Below are 20,354 nucleotides of genomic sequence, written 5' to 3' on the forward strand. Positions count from 1 at the left end.
CGTTGCAGCGCACTTAAGTCCTGCAGCGTGTCCTCTCCCCTCCACTCTCAGGCTGCAGGGGACCATCAGTCACCATGTCCGACCGAGGAACCTTCGACACAAACGTGGTCACCGTGACCCGGTTCGTCATGGAGGAGGGGCGGAAGGCGAAAGGCACGGGGGAGCTGACGACGCTGCTGAACTCCCTGTGCACGGCGGTGAAGGCCATCTCCAGCGCCGTGCGCAAAGCCGGCATCGCCCACCTGTGAGTAAACAGTCCTCACCCTACAGTGGGGGATGTCACTTTGTGTCGCGCAGTTGTTTTTTAGCGTTTCAAACTATGAGCCGAGTTTCAGCCTCATACATCCACGTCGGCACAAACTAAGCAGGAGATTCAGGTTCTCCGTGCGCCAATCGGGAAGCGCATACCTGAAACCACCACGCCCACTTTACCATGCCCAACCATGCTTACATTTTAGTGCAACAACACATTTCCTGCATATCTTTAGTGTCAGTCATGTGCACAACCTCCATTAGAAAAGCATGTGCAAGACAAATCTTTCTGACCTCACGTATCAGACACAACAATATTTACATCCAATGTTTATATGAGCATTTAACGACTTTGTGTTTGTATTTGTTGTTTTCATGTGACATGAGCAGAAATCTCTTTGGAGACTGATTTTTGATTCAGACTTGACTCCATCACTACACAACTTCTACTGTTCAGAAATGCAGTGTCATGCATCAGCTGCAGTTTTTCTTTTATTCACATCAAACTTAGCTCAGTACTTTAACTTTTATGTAAGTTAAAGGTCCAATAGTTTATTTGTGTTGTTGCTTTTTATTTTAAGTGTTGATCCATAAGAAGATATATTTGTGGTTTTAAGAACCAAAAACCATCTTAGGGTAGTTTTACATCTCCTCTCTCAGGCTTCTCTCTGGAGCTCTAGTAACAACAGGTCAGTGAGCCAATCAGAAGAGAGGAGACTCTGAGCCTCTCTTCTGATTGGCTGACTGTTTTTCTGAGTGATCAAATAAAAATATAGCTGATTTCAGGTAAAATACTCAGAGAAACCAAATCCTACAATGCTGGGTGGTGGGTCTGTTTGGACCGGGTTTGGGGCATGGCTGAGAGCAGCGACTGCTTTGTTGTGACATCACAAAGTTACAGGAAGTCCTGACGGCTCGTTTTAAGGCTCAGTTTCTGAATACAGGCTGTGTGCATTTCTCTGTGGACTGAGCACTTTGATACTTTCACAGTATTAATATAGAACCTCGACCTGATCTATAATCACACTACACATGGAGATCCCACTTTATACAATATGGGACCATTTTAATATACAGAGAAAAACAGAATAGAAATGATCAGGAAAGAGTTGTAGATTTGTTGGATCATACATGTACAGTGGAGATCTGGTTTTCTATGAACAGGGAAGTGACATTTTTATCAGCGATATTTCTTCCGTGCCAGTTTCCAGTTTTCACTATCACTCTCACTGTTTTCTATCTTTTGTGTGTTATCAGTTACGGCATCGCAGGCAGCACCAACGTGACGGGTGACCAGGTGAAGAAGCTGGATATTCTGTCCAATGATCTGATCATCAACATGATCAAGTCGTCTTTTACCTCCTGCGTGCTGGTGTCCGAAGAGAACGACAAAGTTATCATCGTCGAGCCGGAAACGAGGGTAAGTGTGTCTGTGTGACTTGTGGTGGTGGTGGGAGGGAACTGAGACTTTAAAGTTAAAACAGAATCAGGATCCTCAAGACTGCGATGAACTCAGAAGACCTGCTTTTATTCATCCAGGATTTCTCTTTTCTGGAACTAAAACTGGATAACCCACATTTTAATCTGGTTTATCCGGCTGAGGCACATGTGGTTTGAATCTGGTCTGACACGACCTTTTGCCTTTTAGCCATTCTCTCTCTCCCGGGTCTATTGGTGTAATTGTGCAGACCACAACCATGACATGTGAAACCAAAGACAAAAGCCTATTCATGAAAGCCCCCCCCCACCCCCCCCATATATTTAATTACATGAATGTATTGGCAATTCTACACGTTCTCAAGCCCCCAAGCGTTTGTCACAATGTCCATCTTACTAATGTCGGACCCACGTACATTTCCGTAACACTCAGGTCTGGATTGGATGCCGTCCCGTTCAAGGAAATGCTACAGCAGGACAAGGTTATTGCTAAATGCTGTGTTTTTACCTTGGCTGGGCTGATAAGACCCATCAGGAGAGACCATGGGCGTCTGCGTCATCCTTTCCAAAGATGTAGCCTGAAAGTTTTCTTTAATTATCATTTTTTAATTCAAGAAGAACATAAAATCACTCTAATAAACCACATAGTACTGGGAATGAGACAGTTTCATATCAATGTTCTGATCTGGTCATGTTTGTTTGTTTGTTTGTTTTTGTTTTTCTTTTGATTCGGGGCAAAATAAGTGAAAAAATATTGTAAAGTCGGCTTCCTTAAACTTTAATTTTCATTCATTGCCATCAGTGTTTTTGCAGATTGCAAATGAATATTCACATTAAGAAAGTGTCGGAGAGGTTACAATAATTCCAGATTGACGTCTTGACTGGTAACTCGTATATTCTGTGGTAACCTTGACCGTTCCTGTCACTTTCCTCTTCCAGGGCAAATACATCGTGTGCTTTGATCCTCTGGACGGCTCCTCCAACATCGACTGCCTCGTCTCCATCGGTACCATCTTCGCCATCTACAAAAAGGTACTACCTGAGGTTTTCTCATTATTTCCAAGAGAAATTTTCCAGTTTCCTAAAGCCAAAATACGGCAGCATGAGTCTAAGTCTCTATTAGTTTTACCAACCTGAGGAGATTTTAAAGGTCAGGACAGATCGCTTTAGACTCTGGTTGTCTGCTGATATAAATAAAATCCTTTATTTCTTGTCAAAACTTTTCCAGATATATATTTTTTTTCTTTTGTAACTTCCCTTAACACACACCTAAAATGAGAAATGGTGAATCTATGAGTTTACAACAAAAACAAATTGTGCTCTTTCCGTCAGAACACAGATGATGAGCCGTGCGAGAAGGACGCCCTGCAGCCCGGCAGAAAGCTGGTGGCGGCAGGCTACGCCCTCTACGGCAGCGCCACCATGATTGTGCTCTCCACCGGCCACGGAGTCAACGGCTTCATGCTCGACCCAGTTAGTTCTCTCGATATGATCCGAGCTGTCACCAAAAACCTTTTTTAAATGGGGTTTTTGAATAATACTTCCTGCTTTTCTGCTCATCAGGCACTTGGCGAATTTATCCTGGTTGACCGTGACGTGAAGATCAATAAGCGAGGCAAGATTTACAGCTTGAATGAAGGATACGCAAAACACTTTGACCCCGCCGTCACAGAATACCTGCAGAAGAAGAAGTTCCCTCAGGTAACGACATCAGGCGTGGAGCTTGATAATGAAGTGCGCTGCTTCACCTGAATGGTTGAGGTTCAGTTCTTCGGCTGAGAGCATCTTGGTGCTGGATTTACTTTTCATATCCAGATTGTCCTACCTGCTCTAAGGCTTTAGTCCAGCAACCATCTGGTCAGAAATACTCTGCATTACTCCTTCATATCAGCCAATGTAACAAAAGTTTGGTGTTTATTTGTTAATTAATCAGGGATTTCAGAGATACTGCATTAATCTACGTACATTGAAATCTAAATATGACAGTTTGATCCAGTTTTATCTGCAGTTCTTCTGTTTCAGTTTCCTCCAGATTTCACACTGATGAGATGTTTGTATTTTCAGACATGACTCTTGACCAGTGCAGGTTTAATTAACTTACCCATTCAACATTTTACGCAATTGCAGGACGGCAGTGAACCGTACGGCGCCCGCTACATTGGCTCCATGGTGGCAGACGTTCACAGGACGCTGATGTACGGAGGCATCTTTTTATACCCAGGAAATGTGAAGAGCCCCGAGGGAAAGGTAAGATCCCCGTAACTTCCTCCCTGTCGACTCGCATGTCAGACTACTGAGAGGTGAACATTTCTTAAAGAACTAAAATAAAAGCTGCATCTTAAAACAAAATAAAAGGACATAAAAGTCGTAAATACATCAAAGACATTAACTTGTACAAAGGAGGAAGTTTAACTTAAACTCCTGTAGTTTACAGACGTGTGAACAAGTGTAAAGAATAAGGCTGGAGACGTTCCACATGTCTGTTTTTGACTGTAAACCCCATGAAAAGACCAAAACTAATAATGCATTACTCCATCTCTCAATACTTGACACCCCACACCTGTCAATAAAGGAAGATGTAACCCAGTATGTTTGATAACCACTTCACAGCCGGGCTCTTCCAGAGGTTTTCTCTAATAACAATTGTTGTTATTATTTACAATTGAACATGAGATGCTTTTCGCCATAGATGATACGAAACAATAAATTACTGTTTTTGCATCTTATCTCTTTATCCATCAAATGAGTTAACTATAATAAATAAATAAATACTTTCAAGAACCAGAAAGATTTATTTTTTCTTCAGTTTCACTGACTGTGATATTGATACTGAAGCTTTTTCAGGGGAAATTTTGATCATAAAAAAGTTGCTCTATGTTCATTTGTGTCGCTCGTAGCTTGAGGCCATAATGAAGACGGTGTCGCAATGTTGTTTCTTCACCCTCCACATCCTTCCAGTGTTTGCAAGACTGAGCCAAACATGAGATTGACACACATAAAACACACTGTTGTCTTGAAATGACTTTGAGAGTCAAAGAGGATATCAATAAATCTTTAATGTCAAAATGCAGAGATACCATATTTAATCAAATCAATAGAATATAAACAAAAGATAATAATAAAGTATTTTATTTTAATGAGCCCTACTCAACAAATACAGATGCTCAGAGTCAGTAGCTGCACTGAAAGCGAACAAGATGGAAAAATCCGAGGCAGCCTGTGAGTGAAATCAAAAAGCGATGCAATATTAAAGGCTTTTGTTGCAGCTGTAAGAGTTATAAATAATTAAAAACACAATGGAACAGAGAAGAAAATATTAGGATTGAAAAGAAGCTGTTGAATATTTCTGAGCAGGTTGTGGATTTGTCCCCAATCATTCACATTTGTAGAGATGTTTAGGGCCAGTGCGAACAGGAGGAATGATTAAAGGAGGAAAAAGAAGAAATTGTGAATTTATCCTTTTTAACTGTTGATACAGTTGCTAGGACTCGATATTAAACTCCCCCTTCTTGCTCAAAGCTGCGGCTGCTGTACGAAGGCAACCCAATGGCCTTCATCATGGAGCAGGCGGGTGGCATGGCCTCCACCGGCTTCGAGAACATCCTGGACATCCAGCCCAAGAGCATCCACCAGCGCTCTCCTGTGGCCATGGGCTCCCCGGAGGACGTGCTGGAGTACATCGCCATCTGTAAGAAACACGGCAAGAAGTGAGACCACACCGACTCGCTCTAATAACCATCGCTGGCCGGCGTAAAAACACAAAAAAAACCTTGTATCTCCAAACTGTCTGCCCTTGCAGGTACTGAGAAAGTTGACCTTTTTAATTTAAGCTTAATGTAAATGTATTTTTTTGGATGATGTGTTACTGAGTTTGAAAAGGCCAAACACAAGTCAGGACATTGGAGTTACAAGGTTTTCATGCAATACCAGCAGTGTTCATGTTCTATTTATGGAGAGCTGACGGATAATAGAAATGTGAAAACTGTGGTTCAGAAGCTCAAACACACATAAACGCACACATGCCACACAAAAGCTACGGAAGACCAAAAAAATTTGCCAAAAAATAAAGACGAATGCACCTCAATAAAATAAAAAACCCAGCTGTGCCTTAAGTAGAATAAATACACATTCCAGACATGTGAAGGACCAAATACAAACTCTATGCAAGCGACCTGACGCCTTTGTTATGTGAACAACTACTGTTTGAAATGAAGCCTCAATAAATCCAAGTGAGTCTGACGAGACTAAATCAGTGTTGTCATCATTTTGAAGTGTCACATTTTCACTAATAGGTAGCTTGTGTTTTCGTTTGTGTATTGGCTGTTTTGACAAGTTTATTCTAGTATTAAAAAGCCTAGAAATGCCAAACATGAAGCCCCTTTCTGACATTACGCGTTTTAAACCAACAGAATATGCAAATAATTTAAAAATATAATTATAGAAAACTTAATTTCCTTTTTTTTAAAATGAATTATCCTTATTTTGAAAAATGAAAAAGTTTGAAGGTTCACTGTCTCCAAATGTTAAGAGATACACTCGGAGGAGTCGACCTTTAAGCTAAAGGTCACTTGCAGCTCGCAGAGCACTAATGACATTTAAAGCTCACTTGAGCTGCTGTTGTGCTAAAACGCACTGAGTCTCCTTATGCGCTCTATACTCTAATATAAAATCACATCTCTGTCACATCCCTCAGTCTAAGAGTCATGTGGCCCAGAAAGACCCTAACACAAAAGACTGACTCAAAACCTCCCTGTAAACTGAATTAAATACACTTTTTTGAGTCAGTAATAGATGAAATAAACCGTATTGAACATGGAAGAAATGCATGTGCTGCTCAGAGGTGAATGTGCAGTTCATTTAAAGTATCTGCTTTAAAAAAAATAAAACAACCTTTCCTGCAGAATGTCTTCACTGAAGCAAACACGAGGATTATTTTCTTTTGGACCGGAGTCATTGTTCGCCACATGAACCTGGAGACTGAGCATAGGCAGCTGTTCCTCTGTTGTCACACTGCTCTCAGGTTCATGTGCAAACAAATGTGGTTAAAATACTGAGAGTTTTACTCAAGAACTCTGATGTTGCCCAAGTTCTTGTTACTGTTGTCTAACGTGTTGCAAGCCTGTTCACTAGATGAATAGAGGCGCTGATAAGTGTTCGTCTTCTGCAGGATTAAAGAGTGACAGTCTCCACAGCTGACACCCGACACCCCTCACCCCTCTTTACCCATCCCCGTACACACACACACACTCTTCCACTCGGCTGCACTCACAAATAGATCCCTTGGCTTGGCCTTCGTTGCTCTGGGTATGAAAAGGACTTGGCTGGATATGAGCTCGCTCACTTACTCTCAGGACCTCCGCCCGGCCAACACGCACCCCGCTGCCCTACCACGAGGAACAGAGGAACCAGCATGACGGACCACTCTGCATTTGACACGGACGTATGGACCCTGACCCGGTTCGTCATGGAGACCGGACGCAAGGCTAAAGGGGCGACCGGTGAACTGACCCAGCTCATCAACTCCATGCTGACTGCCATCAAAGCCATTTCCTCTGCTGTGCGCAAGGCGGGCCTCGCCCACCTGTAAGTACTGAGGTGGTGGACGGGGCTTAGTGGGAACCACTGATAGATACCTACCTTTAAGCAAAGACTACTACGCACATTTGTTCTTAAAATATCCACGTGATGATGATTTATTGACTTGTGCTGCTTGCATTCTCAGAGGTCAGAGGTCAGAGGTCAAGGTCAGTGGCAGAGCAGCAATGTCGGAGCCGGTAGAGTGTCAGTGTCTTGTTCAGGCCAGATGTTTAACATTTTGTTCACTCCCACAGTGGATTCAGGAGCCAAGAGTGATTTGTGTCAGACGGCCTCACGTTGTGTTTGTGTTCAGAAGTTTAGAAGTTGTCAGTCAAACACGGATCAGCTCTGATTTCAACACTCGACCATCGAGGAGGTGGAAGAATAGGGGCAGTAGAGCTGATATGAATAATGTTTTGTGCTGCTCTGGTCTGAGATTGTGCAGCTTTGCAAAGGCTTTTTATAGCAGGAGATAAAATGGTCAAATCGAGGCACTGCAACTTTTTTGATTGTTGAAAATTACACAATAAAACACAGTTGACGCTGGAGATTTGTCAGTTTTCTGGAGCATTATCTGAATTCACTGAGGCTAAAAAAGGTTGATTTGTTTCCTCTGGGCTCTAAGTTAAGCCTCATAAGAAGCACTACTTCTTAGCTGCATACAAATCTTCACCATGACCAAATCAAACCTGAATATATTCGACCAACTGTCGTTTTCTGGAGGCAGTAAACGCTGAAATGTAAAAGCAAATTACCACTGAGCTCAGATGAAGTGACAAAGAGTGTCTTGAATATTCCTCCCTGATATTTAAGCAGTAAAACTGAAAATGTTCCACATGAAGGAGAATCACTGAAACCATGCCAACGCAGGAAGAATGGCTCGTTATTCACTGAATAATGATCCATGAATAACGGGTGAATTTAACACTGATTGAAATTATGTAACCAAGCACAAATCAACATTGTTTGACACTAACTGGAGATAATTAGCACTCACGAGCTGACGACCTGTCCCTTTTGACTGAAATGCTAATTTTTTCGGGGAAAGATAATTATGATCTATTTTCTCCCTGTGAGAGCTTTTTTTTTTTTTCCACTGAAGTTTATGTTGCGAGACTAAAGCTCGGCTTCTGATTGGTTCCACGCAGGCAGGGCTTGGCGGGCTCGGTGAACGTGACGGGGGACGACCAGAAGAAGCTGGACGTGCTGTCCAACGAAATGGTCATCAACATGCTGCAGGCCTCCTACGGCACCTGCTGCATGGTGTCTGAGGAGAACAAGGAGCTCATCATCACTCCCAAGGATAAGAGGGCGAGTGTCGAACGCTAGTCGTCTGCTGAGGAGCACAGCAGCACTGCATGATGACGGATACTAGCTTTTTTTAATGTTTAAGTTGCATTAGGCAGAGGTTTTGTGCAGGGATACACCCGTCACATGATCTCTGGGTAAAGAGCCCTTCACACTTCAGTTACCTCTTGTTTCCACTTGGTGTCACCAAAGTGTGACTTTACAAGAAGGAGCTGAAAGAATCCACAAACAGATTCACATTATTATCAGCAAACCACAGTTTTGTCACGACTGGAGCACAGTCTGAGTGTTTCTGTTTCCAGATCTCACCAACTCTCTGCATCAGCACTTCCCAACCTTTTCCAGCTCATGGCCCACTTGAAAAGCCCACATGGTAGCGATACGGAGGCCGAACGATGCCTTCTCAGAGCGCTTTTTATTCTGATGAGAACGACCGAACGTTCAGGACTGAGCTGAAAGCTGGGGAAAGTGATGGGCCTTAAACTAAGCAGTGAAAGGAGTTTTTAAACATTTGTAATGTTTTTAAAGTTAATCTTGTTTTAAAACATTTTAAAAACATTATTCAGATTTTTATTTGTTTATAATTACATTTTTCTGTCACCAAAATATTGGGTGTTTTGCGAATCACGTTGGCCCACTTGCAATACCTTCACCGCCCAGCAGGGGGGGGGCAGAGGCAGCATCGTCACAGTGAGCAACCACTGAACAAAAACTTTGTCATTGTGTATTAATTAAATTTAACATTTGATCACATAGCTGACATTTCCCTGAGCAGATAAAGAGGCATTAACACGACTGAAACGACTCATTTTGAATCAAAACAAAACCTTTTTTTTTTTACTTTTTACTTTAAAAATTGTGAGATTTAAGTACATTTTAAATACATTTGGAGACTCAGAATCATCTGATGCATCATTTACTGAATGAATATTGCATTTTGAATGACACCCGGTCCACAGGTGGACAGTAAAACAATATGTCTACAGCCACAACTATCAGCTGGGATGTTTTTCACTTCATTACCTTGATGTAGAGTCTGATGTTGATAATGATTTCTAATTCTAAAAAGGGCATAATGTTAAAAACAAACAGACTTAGATCATAGTTTGAGACTGTCACATCTGAAGAGCAATTGCAATGAAAATTGAGGATATTTTGCAGAATTTATATTTTTGACATTTACATTTCTGTTCAGTTGCAGAGCTTTTCTTTCCCTCCTGTGTTTTAGTAACTTCTTTGATTTTATGTTGTCACAGGGAAAGTATGTGGTCTGCTTCGACCCTCTGGACGGCTCCAGTAACATCGACTGCCTGGCTTCTATCGGCACCATATTTGCCATTTACAAACGGGTGAGTCAGAACTCAGTAAAGTCAAACCACACAGTCGCTGAAAACAACATCCTACTGTCAAAGTGTCTCTCATTTGCTTCGAAAGATGTATAAACCCTTAAAGAGTTTTTCAGGAATGTGGAAAATAATGCTTTTTTGTTTGGTTTACTACCATCTTTAAAATTATGCAACAGTGGTTCACAGGTCAAGAAGCTCCGTCAGACATAGTAAACGCTCATGTGTTCAGATGTAGGTTTGTGTTTTTAAATCTAACTGCTATAAATGTTGTCAAATGATTATATGATTACGGCTCAGTGTCAACATTCACTCCTCCAAAATTCAAGTGTCAATTAAGAGAAATAATTATGACATAACTGAATTCATCACATTTCATAAAACATGCAAGTGCATGAGTGTCAGGATGGTTGTGGAGTTGTATATTTAGTTTTTGTTTATAGTGTGAAAGTGCAGTTACATGCTGCAGACACTAGAGGGCGACACTGTTCAGCTAATCCAGGTTTCAGCCTGATGCTCTGCAGTCACAGACACAGGTCTAATCATTTTCAGATGATCTTATTTTAACTAAACATGACATGAATAAATTATAAATTGGTGCTTCATCTGTCATTTTTTAATGTGAATCACCACGTTTATAAAACCAGCCCGGACAGGAGTGAGTCAGCCTGTATGAAGTTGTTTAAAATTCAACTTTGAACAGAATGAAATTTTCTTGTTCACAGATTTGTCATTCAAACTGTATAAAATCAACACAACGCAACAAATCTAATGAATCTGATTGAATACTGAGTTTCAGAGGCCTCGTTCATTCCTCTCCACTTGTTTTTCTGTTTCACCCACTGAACCGTTCTCACTGTGAAATCTTTGTCATTTCTGTCGTTCATATCTTTTGAGTGAAGTCAGTGTTACCTGCAGAAAGCCCCTCTGATTACAGCGTTCATGCATCTGTTCAGGTAACAGAAGGCGAGCCCACAGAAAAAGACGCCCTGCAGGCGGGCAAAAACATCGTATGTGCCGGCTACGCCCTGTACGGCAGCGCCACTCTGGTGGCCTTGAGCACCGGCGCCGGCGTCAACTTCTTCATGCTGGACCCTGTGAGTGACTCAGTGCAATTCAATGTCCCCAGTTCTCCCAGTGCTCTGTGAACCGCTCATATTCAGCTCCGCTCAACATTATTGTCTCTTGCTGTCTCTGTTTACAGTTTTATTTCCCTCCATGAACTTCAGTTTGAGATGTCATCATTTCTCCATGTGGCGTGTCTCCATATTACAATCACATGTAGACGAATATTCTGCTTCTTATTCCAGATTCAGATTCACCCACAAGTAGAAATCTATAGAAGGAAAGCATGTTTCTTTTCTACGAGGTAACAACCGATCATTGGGAATTTGCCTTTGGAAAAGCAGCTTTAGTTATTACAGGCATGAATGAAAAAGTCCAGTGTATGTTTGTACTTAATCTGGTTGTTATGCATCCAGAAACATAAGAAAGACTGTCTTCAAGCATGTAATCCACCGACCACGAGAGCTCCTCAGGCCTGAAGAGAATAATGTACCTGCACCTACCTGCCTCTCAGAAAATATCATTGTTTATTACATTGTTTTTCTTTCACCGGAAACTTATGAGTGAAATTTCCAGTGAATCTTTTCTTGGTGAAGCATTTTAATGACTGGATGGGTAAATTAACAGCCTTTTATTCCTTATCTCCTGCACAATGCGTCACCTTTTCCATCTGCTTTTCAAATTTCCCCTGAAACAAATCCAAATTAAACATTAAAGAAACAGAGTTGTCTCAGGAGATTCAGACCTGTGGTGTGTTTTTGCAGGGATTGTGACGCCTGAATGTTTCATTCTTTTTCGCCAGGCCATCGGTGAGTTCATCCTGACTGAGAGGAACGTGAAGATGAAGAGTAAGGGGAAGATCTACAGCATGAACGAGGGCTACGCCAAGTACTTCCACCCCTCCATCAACGAGTACATAAAGCACAAGAAGTACCCAGAGGTGAGAGCACGTTCGACACAAACGTCTGATGCGAGGTTTTCTGTTTAACTTGAGTGACTTGTGTAAGTTGTGACATTAATCAGTTTTACTTTGTGTTTGTTGGTTTTGAATCCGACACCTTAAAGTCAAACTGTACAGAAGAAACGAGCCTCGTGTCCTCAGAGCATCTATTTCGCTGACACACACGCTCAGTCGCGAGGCCGGGTTTCAAACACCGGCGGCCTCTCACACTCATCATGTGAGTCCTGACAAAGCATTTGCTCTGGTAGAATGAATTTACTTCAGGACTGTTTTTTTCAAAAAGCGCTGCACTTAAGTTGAACTCCAAATTAATCTTCCTTTCCAGCTTAATTTCACTCTTGTTTCAGTGGTAATATTTCACTTTACAAATGACGCTGCTTTGCACAGTTTAAACTTCATTTTTGAACAAACATCATATTCTCATTTTAAGGAAATTTAAGTTGAAAATCTAGGGGGCTCCGTGCAGCCAGGTGCCACAGGCAGAGAGGGCAAGGACTAATCGTGTAACATGTGAGAGGTCAGTGCGGTCCGACAGGACGGGGGGGCAGCGGCTCGGTCAGCTGAGCTGAAGGATGGTGACACAGTTACTGCGGGAAACATCCTCTTCCTCAGGAAACTGCAGCAGCTTCTCATCTGGAAACTCTGAACTCAGCACTTCTCCGCTTTAACCAAACATGCAAAGTTTGTTTTGTCATCAGTGATGGGTTTGCTGAAACCTTTATGAAATATCAGCTTGAATAGGCATCTCTGAGGCTTCCTGTTGACCGACACAAAATCAGACTGAAACATCGTAATATATTTACAATTGATACGGCAACAAACAAACTGTTGGCTTCAGCTGCGGTTTAAGATTAAAGGAATTACGCCACATAAAACCTGTACTGTGGCACTACTGGTGTTACTTTAGTGAAAAAAATCACTATTTCTTCCACCACTTGTCAGAAAGGATTCCAGGGTAATGGCAAATAAACATATTAAAATGTCAAAAGAAACGTTTGAAACCTGCAGCATAATCCACTTCTCCTCTGTCCAGTTTACTCAGTGTGTTTCAAACACTTCCACCAAATTATGACTAAATACTTGGCAGCTGCGCACTGATCACAATGTGTTCTTTTATCTTATTAAAGGTTTTTATTTAAATGAACAGTTCAAGATCTTGGGCAAAACACTTATTTGTTTTCTGGTTGAGAATTAGGTGAGAAAATTGATACCGCTCCGATATCTGTCTAATATCATCTAATGTGAACCTGAGCTAGCGTCCAGTTAGCTTAGCTAGTCTACACGAAGCCTGGAAACAGAGGCTTTTTAAACTAATTTATGAATTAAAACATTATATCTCATTTGATTAATCCATTAAAACAATATGAAAGTGTAAAAGCACAGACATCAGAGTGGTATCAATCCACTCATCTCTTGGCAAAAGGCAAAAGTTTTTCCAAAAATGTCAAACTATTCCTTTAATGCTAATGTCACATGCAAAACCTTAGAATTATTATTAGTGTAACACGGTTAAGCCACAAAATACATGTAGAAAAATGGAAAGAATAGATTTAGTTTTTTTTTAACAATTCTTCTGTGAATGGAAGAAATATTTTACATCTTACAAAAGTAAATGAAATGCATGAATGCATGAAAATGTCAGATAGAAATTGTTCTATAGTGTATATATATATATATATATATATATATCTTTTACTAAAGTCTTCTACCAGTTAAACAACAACACTGGTTGAACACTCATCATCATGTTACTCTTCAACCAACATGACCCAGCACAATGCAACAGTAACCACAAAGCTACTCACTGTCATGAGGTCATGAAATGTTGACAACTTGTCTCACAAGGTTGAACTGAAATGTAAATGTTGCTTTAAAAAAAAACCCAAAGGGAAGTTTGAATCCAGTTCACTGGTGTCCTCTTTTCTTTCTTTTTTTTGATGACCTCAGCATCATCGGAAGCAGGTGCTCAGTTTGTCACCTGATGAAACAAAACACTTTTGGCAACTGAGTGGTAAACCGCAAGAATCAGTTCTGTGGAAATCATTATAATTCACACTACTTTTTTTTCTTACTATTTCAGAAATGATTTTGTAACTTCTTGTAACTAAATCCACTTTTACACAGAGAAGCTGGACAGGAAGTGACTGTTTATTTAACCTCTTAGTAGCAACATTAATGTGGAATAAGATCATTTGTTGTTCTGACTTTGATTTTCATAAAAAACGAGTTCAATGTTGAGTATTATCCGTTCAATTTTGAACCAGAAGCAGATGTTTTTACATGTTTAATCGTGACACACTTTTGTTTCAGCTCATTCAAAAAAACACACCTTGCAAAGTCAGGTTAACCCCACCCGACCAGTGGCTCCAGATCAGCCCCAGGATCAGGTCAAGCTTTTGTGGCGTGTGTAGTTTGTTCTAACTTCCCCACACTCCTCTGCCTCTGTCTCTACTTTTTCTATTTCAGTTTCTTTCTTTTCTTTCTTTATTGTAGGAAGTTTCACTCTGTCTGTAGTGTCACCAGCTGGATGTGGTTTTGTGAGTGTGTGTTTGGGAACGTTGCATAGATGGGGAAGGTCTGCTTTCGGGAATGCACACACACTTACACGCTCACACACCCCTCCCATATGATGACTGCAATGTGACTCAGCGAGCACATGACTCTGTCACGTTGTGCCAGTCTGAAACATGAAGCTCGATTCTACTTCAAACTGATGTTGCTGTTTTGTTCAGTGAGGAGTGTCGGCGAATGTTTCAGTGAATGACATGCGGTGAAACAGATTAAAGATTAGAAAAGATAAACTTTCTGCAAATAAAACTTATCAAACCTGGATGTTTCATACTGTGAAACTCCACTTGTTGAGCCAATCTGTGATGTTCATAAAAGCCTGTTTTTGTAGGTTTGTGTGAAAGCACAGAGTCCCTTCCTGTGGCAGCAGGATTGATGTATGTCCCAGCTGCTGCAGAAGGACTTTGACCTGTTTGTTTGCTGTTCAGTTTTTCCTCACAATCTTTGAATGAAGCAGATCCGCTGGAGCTGCAACTCTGAAGTGAGCTGCTTATATATTACACTTAATGATTAATGCTGTGTTATAACAAAACAGGAAAACATCAATAACTCTGAACCTCAGATTTGCTAAGAAAAAAAAAGGAGTTGAAAACTTGAGACAATTATTTTTCTTTCATACAAAAACCTAAGGTCATGTGCTGTTGCTATAAAAAAGCAAGTAACACAATCAGGTTTTAAAAAATAAAAAAAATAAAAGCTTTTTGACACAAATATTCTTTATCAACAGAGAAAGAAAAGCTTTTTGCATTTCTTAAAACATGTTAGCAAGACGGTATTTCAGTGTGTGTGTGTGTGTGTGTGTGTGTGTGTGTGCGCTGAGTAACAGAGAAATGTTATCTAAACACAACAAGACATGCAACTTTACAGAGATACTAAAATGGACAAAACTGGGATTTAAATTGGTGAATATCTGAATAAAGGACAAACAAACAAAACCTGCATTTACTCTGTAACAGGAATGTATGGTCCAGTATTCATCCCTAATCACATAAACATAACATTTATGTCCTTGACTAAAAAAAACAATCTGTTTGATATTTGGGACCATTTTCAAACGCTGACCCTGAAGGATGTAAAACTTGGACCCAGACTGTTGCAACACATACAACAACTCCATACGCTAACATGTGAAATATCTTGCTCTCCTGCAGGATGGCAGTGCTCCCTACGGAGCCCGGTATGTGGGCTCCATGGTCTCAGACATTCATCGCACCATCGCCTACGGAGGGATCTTCATGTACCCCGCCAACGAGAAGAGCCCCAAGGGAAAGGTATTTCTGCTTTATGCACAGAATGATAAAATATTATGTGTCAGCCAGATTAAAACAGGCGACTGGTTTTAATGTTGAGGCCTATAGGTGTATTCTTTGACTTAAAAGCCATGAAGTCATGAAGCCTTAGAAAATAAGTGAAACAAAAAAAATAAGTGATCAGTGATCAGCTGAGCGGTGTACGTTTAAGCAAAGTAGAAGACAGTTGCAGTGTTGTGAACTCTCATAATGACGCACTCAGTGACAGATGGAGCTACACACCAGATACTCAGCTCCAGCATGGAACCAGTGATCCAGACTGGTGTGTTAATGAGGCCCCTGTAGCAGAGTCTCAATGGACCTCAGCAGTTCTTGTCACAGGGTCAGACAGAGCTACACGACTGTGGTTCTCGGACTTTTTTGTGTGTTGCATGATCCGTGAAGTTGTGAAACTATCTGCTGTTGACTCTGACCTGGAAATAGAAGGAACTTCAGGTCTAGGTTGTCAGTCTGTTGCTGATTATGAACCTGCACAGCACAGTGACAGTGACTACCAGTACAGTGAGTGTTGCTGTAGTGTAACCTGAGGTTGGGGGTGTTTTTATCATCCTGTGATAAATAAAGCTCAGAGACAGTCGAGGCTGCTCGTAAAGATAAACTACAACCTCTCGCTCATTTCCTTCCCGGCAGCTTCACTCTGTGACCCATTTATCCTCAACATACTGAATTATTTACATTTTGTCATTAATGTGATCAAACTATGAAACAAAACATTTAAATAAGTTTCTTATTTCTATTTAATAAGAAGATGTGGTTTGATCCACAGCTTCTGATGCCATTGTGTCTGTGTGTGCAGTGATTTCAGGAGCATTGAGGGCGGTTCATCTTATAATGACCCAGATCCCAATTACTGACCTTTAACTCAGTGTGTTATATGCTGGTAAAGTAGTTTATCTATGTACCACATTTAAAACACAGTGGCAGCTCACAGTGCTTTACAACCAGCATAAAATAAACAAAAACACAATTAGAGTATTAAAATTAGATTGATTAAAGAAAATGGTGAAAACCAAAGCAGTGAAAAGTGAAAACGAATAATCTTTAGTTTATTTAAATGATCAACATGTAGTTAGTACCTGCTGCACAGTTATAAGTAAATTATTGTATATAGTTATAGTAACTTAGTAACCTAGACAACATAAAAAACCTTTCACATTTCAGCCAAATTTAACCTGGTTTTGACATCACTGTCCGTCAGTGCTGACTGGGAAGTGAAACTTCAAACAGCACAGGCAAAACTCCATAATCAGGTCTCTGAATCATTACATTACTGTCAAAGTCTATTAATGTTTTCACCGTATACTTCCTTGTATACAGTGCATTCAGAAAGTATTCAGACACCTTCACTTCTTTCACATTCTGTTATGTTGCAGCCTCATGCTAAAATAAAAAAAATAAATATAAAAATGTTTACCTTCATCAATCTACACTGAATATCCCATAATGACGAAGCGAAAACAGAATTTTAGAATTTTTTTGGGAAATTTGTTTTTTATTAATGGTTTATAAATGATCAATAAAGCATGAGTAAATTATTTGTCAACCAACCAGTTGTAGAGGCATTTATTCAGTATCAGTATTAATATAGAACCTAGACCTGCTACATAATCAGGAGAGGAAAAATGAAAGGAAATCTACTTTTATACAACGTGGGACCTTTAAAGTGGAACCGTGCTACTGAATGGAAGTTTCACTTCTGCTGAAAAACCCTTCAAGTGCAAATTTGCAAAGATTCTGTTTGATGTTTCATATTTGTGCAGAAATCACTAAACTTAAATTTGAACATGTGTTTTCCTTTAAATTCTCACCCCAAAGCTGCGGCTGCTGTATGAGTGCAACCCCATCGCCTTCCTCATCGAGCAGGCGGGAGGCCTCGCCACCACCGGCACCCAGAGGATACTGGAAGTTCAGCCTGAAGGTCTCCACCAGCGGGTGCCCTTCGTGGTCGGCTCCACTGATGATGTCAACGAATACCTGTCCTTCGTCAAGAAGTTCCAGTAAAGACCTACGTCTACAGCTAGCCCAAGAGGAAATAAAGATGATTCTTAGATCTCTATGTAATGTGTTCTTTAGATCAGAGAAAAATTATTTTAGACCATAAGGGAACATTATTTTTGGATTCAAAATCTCAATTACAGATTCAATTTTGAAAAAGCACTTTTAAATTATTATCAAAATTTTAATGTGAATAATTAGCCCAATGACAGATCATTTTTTTAGGATGCTGAAATAATTGTCACTTTGTCAAATCAAACAAAAGAAGCTTGTTATGTTAAATCATGTACAACTACTGTTACTGTAAAAGTAAATAAATATAATTTTTCCAAAATAAAGGATATTGTCATTGTTTCAAATGTCAAATGCATTTAACAACAACAACAACATGATGCACACAAATTATTTCAAACATATATATATATATATATATATATGAACACAAATGATACACAAACACACACTCACATAAATATGGATGTACATTATGGCGTTTTATAAAATGTTTTTTGACGTTTTGTGCCTTACTATACTATGAGGTTTTTTTGTAATTTTAATGCCTTACTATACTCTCACTTTGAATGCCTTACTACAATATTATGTTTTTATACCTTACTACAATATGACATTTGGAAAACATTTTATGTCTTATTGTACTGACGTTGTTTGACTTTTTACACATTACTATAGTATGACGTTTTTATGACTTTCTATGCCTTACTATAATATGATGTTCTTATGACTTTTTATGCCTTACTATACTATGATGTTTTTATGACTTTTTATGCCTTACTATACTATGACATTTTTATGACTTTTTGCGCCTTGCTATATTTTGACGTTTTTTTATGTTTTTTTGACCTTGTTATACTATGATGTTTTATGCCTTACTATACTGTGACGTTTTACGCCTAACCCTAACTATACTGTGATGTTTTATACCTTACTATTCTATGATGTTTTTATGATTTTTTACGCTTTCCTATAGCAAGACATTTTTTGATGTTTTATGCCTTACTATACTATGATGTTCTTATGACTTTTTACACCGTACTATAGTATTTCGTTTTTATGACTTTTTGCGCCTTGCTATGCTGTGACATTTTTATGATTTTTTACGAGTTACTATAGTAAGACATTTTTTGATGTTTTATGCCTTGCTATACTATGATGTTTTTGGCATTTTTATGCCTTACTATACTATGATGTTCTTATGACTTTTTATGCCTTACTATAATATTTCGTTTTTATGACTTTTTGCACCTTGCTATACTGTGACATTTTTATGATATTTTATGCCTTACTATGACGTTTCATGCCTTATTATAATATGACATTTCATGCCTTAATATCCTATGATGTTTTGTGCCTTAATATACTATGACGTTTTTATGACATATTATGCCTTGATATATTATGATGTTTTTTTGCATTTTTATGCCTTATTATAATATTTTGTTTGATGAATTACCATACCATGATGTTTTTATGACTTTGTATACCTTAATATACTATGATGTTTCTTGACATTTTATGCCATACTATACTATGATGTTTTTTTGACATTTTATGCCATACTATACTATTGAGTTTTTTTGAGTTTTTACACATTAATATGCTATGACATTTTATGCCTTAATATACTATGATGTTTTGTGACATTTCATGCCATACCATACTATGATGTTTTTTTGGCATTTTAATGCCTTAATATACTATGCTGTTTAATGCCTTATCATATTTTGATGTTTTTATTGCATTTTGTGCCTTAATATACTATGACGTTTTTTTGATATTTTATGCCTTACTATACTATGACGTTTTTTGTCATTTTTATGCCTTAATATACTATGACGTTTAAAGCCATACCATACTATGATGTTTTTATGACATTTTGTGCCTTAATATACTATGATGTTTTTTTGACATTTTATGCCATACTATACTATGACGTTTTTTGTCATTTTTATGCCTTAATATACTATGACGTTTAATGCCATACCATACTATGATGTTTTTATGACATTTTGTGCCTTAATATACTATGCTGTTTTTTTGACATTTTATGCCATACTATACTATGACGTTTTTTGACATTTTATGCCATACTATACTATGACGTTTTTTGTCATTTTTATGCCTTAATATACTATGACGTTCAAGGCCATACCATACTATGATGTTTTTATGACAATTTGTGCCTTAATATACTATGACATTTTTTGAGATTTTTTGCCATACTATACTATGACATTTTTTGTCATTTTTATGCCTTAATATACTATGACGTTTAATGCCTTACCATACTTTGATGTTGTTATGACATTTTGTGCATTAATATACTATGTTGTTTTTTTGACATTTTATGCCATACTATACTAATGCTTTTTTTGTCATTTTTATGCCTTAATATACTATGACGTTTAACGCCTTACCATACTAAGATGTTTTTATTACATTTTATGCCATACTATACTATGACGTTTTTTGTCATTTTTATGCCTTAATATACTATGATGTTTAATGCCTTACCATACT

The 20,354-nt window shown here is 39.0% G+C and overlaps 2 protein-coding genes across 2 annotated transcripts; both read left to right on the top strand.

Moving 5' to 3' along the window:
* Nucleotides 1-5,931, top strand: LOC111227992 (fructose-1,6-bisphosphatase 1-like). Its single transcript, XM_022753758.1, has 7 exons — nucleotides 1-244; nucleotides 1,510-1,672; nucleotides 2,629-2,721; nucleotides 3,022-3,162; nucleotides 3,253-3,390; nucleotides 3,817-3,936; nucleotides 5,209-5,931. The coding sequence occupies exons 1-7, from the start codon at nucleotides 75-77 to the stop codon at nucleotides 5,398-5,400; spliced, it is 1,017 nt and encodes a 338-aa protein (XP_022609479.1). The 5' UTR covers nucleotides 1-74; the 3' UTR covers nucleotides 5,401-5,931.
* A 1,118-nt stretch (nucleotides 5,932-7,049) lies between these two features.
* LOC111227995 (fructose-1,6-bisphosphatase isozyme 2-like) lies at nucleotides 7,050-18,093 on the top strand. Its single transcript, XM_022753761.1, has 7 exons — nucleotides 7,050-7,272; nucleotides 8,415-8,577; nucleotides 9,831-9,923; nucleotides 10,874-11,014; nucleotides 11,785-11,922; nucleotides 15,663-15,782; nucleotides 17,637-18,093. Exons 1-7 carry the CDS (start codon nucleotides 7,100-7,102, stop codon nucleotides 17,820-17,822), a joined length of 1,014 nt encoding a protein of 337 aa, XP_022609482.1. The 5' UTR covers nucleotides 7,050-7,099; the 3' UTR covers nucleotides 17,823-18,093.
* Nucleotides 18,094-20,354: the final 2,261 nt, after the last annotated feature.

Source organism: Seriola dumerili, unplaced genomic scaffold, assembly GCF_002260705.1.
Source record: "Seriola dumerili isolate Sdu_G_001 unplaced genomic scaffold, Sdu_1.0 BDQW01000193.1, whole genome shotgun sequence".
Classification (NCBI taxonomy): Eukaryota; Metazoa; Chordata; class Actinopteri; order Carangiformes; family Carangidae; genus Seriola; species Seriola dumerili.